Source organism: Myotis nattereri, assembly GCF_964212035.1.
Source record: "Myotis nattereri genome assembly, chromosome: 15".
Taxonomy (NCBI): domain Eukaryota; kingdom Metazoa; phylum Chordata; class Mammalia; order Chiroptera; family Vespertilionidae; genus Myotis; species Myotis nattereri.
In genome coordinates, this window is record NC_138090.1 from 2857070 (window position 1) to 2863490 (window position 6421).

General features: G+C 55.7%; 1 protein-coding gene across 3 annotated transcripts in view; it reads left to right on the plus strand.

The window, feature by feature from the left end:
• TENT4B (terminal nucleotidyltransferase 4B) overlaps positions 1–4752 on the plus strand; it is a gene marked incomplete at its 5' end in the record, with an annotated part of 41913 nt that extends 37161 nt beyond the window's left edge. For all 3 annotated transcript variants that reach the window (XM_081108005.1, XM_081108006.1, XM_081108007.1), the window contains 2 exons: positions 916–1080; positions 2237–4752. In XM_081108005.1, coding sequence (XP_080964131.1) covers positions 916–1080; positions 2237–2413 — 342 coding nt within the window. In that variant the 3' untranslated portion in view covers positions 2414–4752. The remainder of the gene's footprint in view (positions 1–915; positions 1081–2236) is intronic.
• Positions 4753–6421: the final 1669 nt, after the last annotated feature.

A 6421-nucleotide genomic window follows, 5' to 3' on the forward strand; every position in this document is an offset into this window, starting at 1 on the left:
CGTACAGTCACGGAGTTTTTACAAATGCGTACACACGAGAACCCAGCCCTCATGAGAGGGGGGAGAGGGAGCGTCCCCCGGGACGCCGTCAGCCAGTTCCACCCCCACCCCACCCGGGGGTCCCCGTGGGTGTCTAAGGCAGTGGCCGCCGCTGTCAGCACCCTCAGGTGGAGCGCGTGTGTCGCTCTGCGAGGCCCCTCCCTCAGATGCTTCGGAGCCTCCTGGTGGGGTGTTAACCGGCTGGGCTGTAACATCAGGTTCACGTTGAGAACGTCTGATTCCTTCCGGTGCACTCACAGTGCTGGGCAGCGTCACCAGCTGATCCCGACACAGTCCCATCACCCACGCAGACCTGTCAGCGGCCCTGGCATCCCCTCCCACCCCAGCAGCCTGCTCTGCTCTCCGCCTTTCCCCGGGGGACTTTGGGGATCACTCCCACAGCTCCCCTTCCCCTCGGGTTGATGGAGTTTACGGCACTGAGACCCGAGCCGGCCCCCCAGTGCTGCATGTTGGCCTGGGGAGGCGGGAGGCAGAGGGCTTGAATGCGGGAAGGACGCCGTTTCCCTGCCAACAGCGCCTGCACGGCGTAGGGGGGGGGGGGGGGGGCGGCTAAGGCCTCACGGGCAGAGCTGACCTGGGTGCTGGGAGGACCACGCCGAGCCAGGCGACTCAGACACAGGGGCGGAGGCAGACATGCCCGGGAGGGAGGAGCGAACAGCCACCCTCTGGGGAAATGAGCCACTTTCAGTGTTCGGAGGAAAACTTAACCACCGCTCTTCGTAAAGTCCTCTGTGCGCGCCCTTCAGCTCCCAGATGTTTAAATTGGTCCCGGGAGCACTTAGCCGAAATGGGTTTCTTTTTGAACGTTGACTTAAGTCATTCACATGCCACGTTGTAACCCGTGCGACCTGTCAGGACTCGGACGCCACGCCGTGCAAAACCCCGAAGCAGCTGCTCTGCCGTCCGTCCGCCGGGAGCCGAGTGGGGTCTCAGGAGGTGGCCGTGGAGGCCTCGCCGGCGGGGGGGAAGGTGCAGAGCGCCCCGGCCCCCGCCACACCCAGCAGCGCCAGCAAGTCACAGGTGGGTGAGCACGCTTCTCGCTGAGCAGCCAGTGCGGAGCATGTCGTCCCTTACATGTCAGTTACACGTGTGTGTCATTGTCATTCCTCACATGTCAGTTACACATGTGCGTCACTGAGCGTTTAGTGCAGCACATGTCCAGCTTCTTACATGCCAGTTACATGTGTGTGTCACTGAACAGGCAGTGCAGGGTATGTTGTCCCTTACATGTCCGTTACACGTGTGCATCATTGTCATTCCTCACGTCAGTTACACGTGTGCGTCACCGAGCATTCAGTGCAGCACATGTCCAGCTTCTTACATGCCAGTTACATGTGTACAGCGTGGGTTTGCAGGAGACTCAGGTTAAAGAGCAAACCTGCTTAGTTCTAAGAGGTTGCGCTGCACGACGGGCTTCTAGTGACAGGGCCCGGGACACAGACCTCCGGGCGTCCCGTCCTGGTCCTGGTGCGATGCCGGGCCCACCGCCCTCATCCCAGACTCAGCAGAGAGGCCGCAGCGGCTGTAAAGGGTCTCCTTGCACCTAAGTCTCTGCAGGGACAGCTTGGTGTGACTGGTGGCCGCGTGCGCACTCCTGGGAATAGCAGGCCCTGGGATGTGTTCATGGCTGATGCAGGTGCCTGGGCTGAAATGGTCAGTGTTTGGCATCAGCTTTCACTTATAAAGGCCTCAGAGCGCCTCTATTTTAAGCTGTTTTGTTGCCTGAAGTTGTATCATCACGGGCACTGCACCTGATGGGGAGAAGCCATTTGCTCCCGGCCTGGCCTGAGGCCATCCCACCTCTCCCCACGCTGGGCGTGCCCATCACGCATGTCCCCGCTGACCTGCAGGTCCTTCACCGGCCTGGCCTCAGGCCCAGGCCCGATCGGATCACCCCGAGGGGCAGTGAACGTGGCAGGTGACGCAGGAGGGCGGCCAGCCCCGCGCACCTGGTGTCGGAGCCCCGGGTCCACTTCCGTGGCGTCCTGGCTGACAGGCTTCTGGGAGGAGTGCGCCCACCTGCTCTGGGGGGAGGGCAGGGTCTGCGCTCGGCACCCCAGGGACAGAGCGCTGGTTCCGGAGCTCGGGGGGAGCCCTGGTTTGAGAGCTCCCGGGGTGGGGTGAGCCGTGCGGGCGCCTCATGGTACTGACGTCTCTGCCCGCTTCCTTCCCGCAGCACGGACCCGCCCGGCTCTTCCGTTCTTCCAGCAAAGGCTTCCCAGGTACAGCTCCTACCAGCCATGGTGTCCTGGTGGCAAACAAGCCGCATCCAGGCAAACCCACTAACCAGTGCTTCCACGGCAAGCGGAGGAAGCACAAGAGGGACGCCCCCCTCGCCGACCTCTGTAGGTAGTCGGCGGGGCCACGGACGCCTGTGTGTGCAGTGACCTCACGCCCGGACAGCGGCCCGGGGCCTCCGGGACCGTTCAGGAGCCTGGCGCCAGCCACGCGTTGATTGAGCGACTGTGTTTTCCCGGCTCGTCACGGACGGATCATGAAGACTGACGGCGGCAAAAGCCAAACGCACGCCAGCGAGGCGGCTGCTCGTTCGATCAGTCATTTGCTACAACAGGGTCGTTTCGGGTCCCAAGCCTGAATGTAAAGTAGGTCTGTTTCTCTGGCTTCGTGCAGAGCCAGGGAGCAGTCGGGGGGTGGGGGCGGAGACCAGGCCTCAGAGGAAGCCCAGATTCCCAGGGGGAAGTGGTCTGTGCATGTGTTTTTTAAATATTTTTGCATATATTTACCATTTTACTGTGTGTATATATAGATGACCACATAGGAAATCGATATTTGTAATAGTGGATTTGTTAAGACTTTTTACATAACATTACTGTTTAAATTGTAAACAGATTTTTCTCAGGATTAGTTTGCAAAATAATCTGAATTGTCATCCTAACACCCACGCGTAGGGACGTGACTCGCTCTCGCACTCGACTCTCTGTGTTGAATGACCTTGGGGGGCCCCCAGGACCAGCCGCCGCGAGCACGTCTCCTCCCTTGAGTAAAGGTTTTTATGGTGGCAAATGACATTGATTTTATTTTGTACAAACGAATATATATCCGTACTATGTACTTACGTGTAAACACTGAACAGCTCGCTCATCTCCGAACGTGAACTGGCACCCGCTCCCTATCGTGCTGTCGGCTGGGCAGTGGGCAGGTATGAGATTCCATGTTTGTTTCCTCTGCGGTTTTTTTTTAACTTGTGATCGGGTGAGAGGCCACATGTCCGTCCCCCACCTGCCGCGCGAGCCCCGGCTGCGGACTCTGCACGCGGCGCCTCCCGCCCGGGCTCTGCACCTGTCTCTCATCTCTTTTTTAAAGCTCATGCTCCCGTGGGAGGGAATACCTACCTGAAAGCTTTAAGTAAATCACACGGACAAAAGCTATTTTCTTATATCCACTTGATGCTTTTGGTATTGTCGATCTTTCCAAACGAAGTGGTCTTTGATAATGGTCTGTTTTGTATTGCCTCACGAAGACCAAATCCTTCTTGTCCTCCCAGTCTTCCGCCTCCTCCCATGGGATTGTTATCTTGAATTAAAACGTTTTTAAACATCGGCTTGTTTCAATCACACTGTACATGTCGGTGGTGGTCAGCTTCGGGTGCAAACAAGATGTATGTTCTGTCACGCATCACACGTTGAGTTTGGGAATATTTACTGTGATCAAATGAATGTAAGTGAAATTTTGAAATCGCTGTCTGTAGGTGGAAACGCTCATGTCTAGCATCAGTGTGTGTGGCTCTGTCCATGACAGCCATGTCTGAGATGAGATTGTTTTATGTATACATATATACACACGTATGAAGTACTGTCGGTTTTTAGGAGTTTCTTTTATTCGCACTAATGAAATACTGAAGACCAATCAGACCACGAATGGACACTGAGTGCAACTTTTTATAAAGAAAATAATGCGAAAGTCAGACCAGAACCGATGTCATCCCTGAAATCAACCATTTCCAACGTGTTCCTTATTTTAATTCACAACCGAAAAACGTGTTCCAGAACTGGAGACTCCAACGTCGTGCGAACCATGTGACTTTCGATGTGATGTTACCTTGACAATGTTTTAAATTTGAAGGTGCCCATTTGATTCCGATCAGGGTTTTTATCAAGGGTGTCGAGCTGCTGTTTGTTCTTCGAAACTAGTTTTGTCATGACCTGTCGTGTGCATAATCACAGTATTTATTTCCTAGGACTGTTGCGAATGTGTAGACTCCGGTTTACCGCTAAGGGAACAATTATTTATACAATAAAATGGAATTCAGTGTTAGCTGCCCACTGCGGACCCTCAGTACCTGCGGAGACACGTGTGCCGTCGGCCGCACTGGTTTCTCTTAGGGAATCGCCCTCGTTGTCGACCGTGAACGTCCTCTTGGGGTGCGGACAGGCGTGCCCCACAAGCATGTGATTGTTTGCAAGGTGGTGATCGCGGGAAGATAATCTTGATTCCATTGGGAATCTTAGGTTTTCGTACATTTATTGGGAAAATCGTTTTTCCTGGACTGCTGACGTTTCTTTTTGGTAAACAGTATCTTTCTAAAAGAGAGAGAGAGCATGAAGGAGAACCTGAGGCGTGTGCATTTCCGCCAGCGACCAGCACTGTTCTCGTGAATGCTGTGTACCTTGCAGCGAACGGCGTCGGCGCCGTTCCTTGTTCAATCGAAGTAAAAGACTTTGCAGACGCTCACTTCGCCTGCTCATTTATTCTGCGGCCTCCCGTCCGTGCGTGCGACTCCCGCCTTTTCCCTCCTCCGAGTCTTGATACTAAAGACTCGGCAGACCCACCAGGTGCGTGTCCCTCAGGGAGACAGCCGCCCGCATCCACGAGCCACGGCCTGCCTTTGCCGGCCATTCCGCCGGCGGCCATGTGTGTGCATGTGTGTGTGCCCAGTCCATGTCGATGCTCCTTAAAGCATCATCAGAAACGTACATGCTGGTTGTTGGAGGTGCCGTGGTCAGAGGCGTCGGCCCAGACCCGGCGGTTCTGTGTTGATGAGAAAGGTTGGGTGTTCTCCCTCCCAGCTGGAGGTGTCCGTGAAGGCGCTGGGTTCAGCGTGTGTCTCGCTCGGAGAGGTGGCCCGTGGCTTCCAGCTCTCGCTTGGACCAGGGACCGGCTGGCGTCACACGTAGCCGATCCCGCTGTACGTCCGTCCTGTCGCAAGTGTGTCTTACTGCTCCCGCATCTGGAACCTCCATTAACATTTAGGTTCTGTGCTTGGGCTCAGACAGAGCGTGGGCGGCAGGGAAAGTGTTAACAGTCCCCCTTTGGCGCCTCGGATCCCCACGTGTGTTCTTCCCATCCCCTCCCCCACGCAGTGCTGCGTTTGAGCTGTGTTTGCCGTGCCCTGTGGACGAGGCTTTGGGGTTTCCAGACTGTGGGCAGGTTAGGAGAGTATGACCGCTGTGAGCGGCAGGACCCAATGTTAAAAAACATTTTTATTGATTTCAGAGAGGAAGGGAGAGGGAGAGTGAGATAGAAACCTCAATGATGAGAGAGAATCATGGATTGGCCGCCTACTGCACGCCCCACACGGGGTTGAGCCCACAACCTGGGCATGTGCCCTGACCGGGAGTCAAACTGGTGACCTGGCTCATGGGTTGACGCTCAGCCGCTGAGCCACACTGGCCGGGCAGGATGCGGTATGGCTGTGACGTGCTCACGGCCATGACCTCCCCAGTGAGGGGGTGTGGCTGTCAAGGTCACTCTGTAAAACTCCCTAGAGCTTTGGTAGTATTTTTGTCAGTGATGAGGACATCATGTCAGTTTTGATAGTAATCTGGAGTTTTGTCCCTTCCATCCTAGCATGCTGCTGTTGTTGTTTTTTTTTTAAGTGGTAGAGCTGTTTCTTTCAATATATTTTTTAATGATTTCAGAGAGGAAAGGAGAGGGAGAGAGAAACATCTGTGGTGAGAGAGAACCATTGATCAGCTGCCTCCTGCACACCCCACACTGGGGATCAAGCCCACAACCCGGGCATGTGCTCTTGACTGGAATCGAACCCAGGACCCTTCAGTCCACAGGCTGAAGCTGTATCCACTGAGCCACACCGGCAGGGCACGCTGTTGGTTTCTCATTGTGTTAGTCACTCATCAGGAATGCTGGTGGGAAATGCATGGCCTCTCAGCTAACTTTTCAGAAGGTAGATGCTGGCTATGAAAACGGCGCTGCCAGTCCAGCCGGGACCGACACTGACGGCCCACGATGACGGCCGGGAGAGCTGATCCTCTTGCTGGCTCCTGCGCCTACTGACCTGCCCGCCGGGGCCGGGGCAGCCTTCCCCCGAGGCGCCCTGTGAGCAAAGCGCCCGCTGAACGGCTCGATGACACTTACCCGAGGAGGAACGTTACCTGTCGTA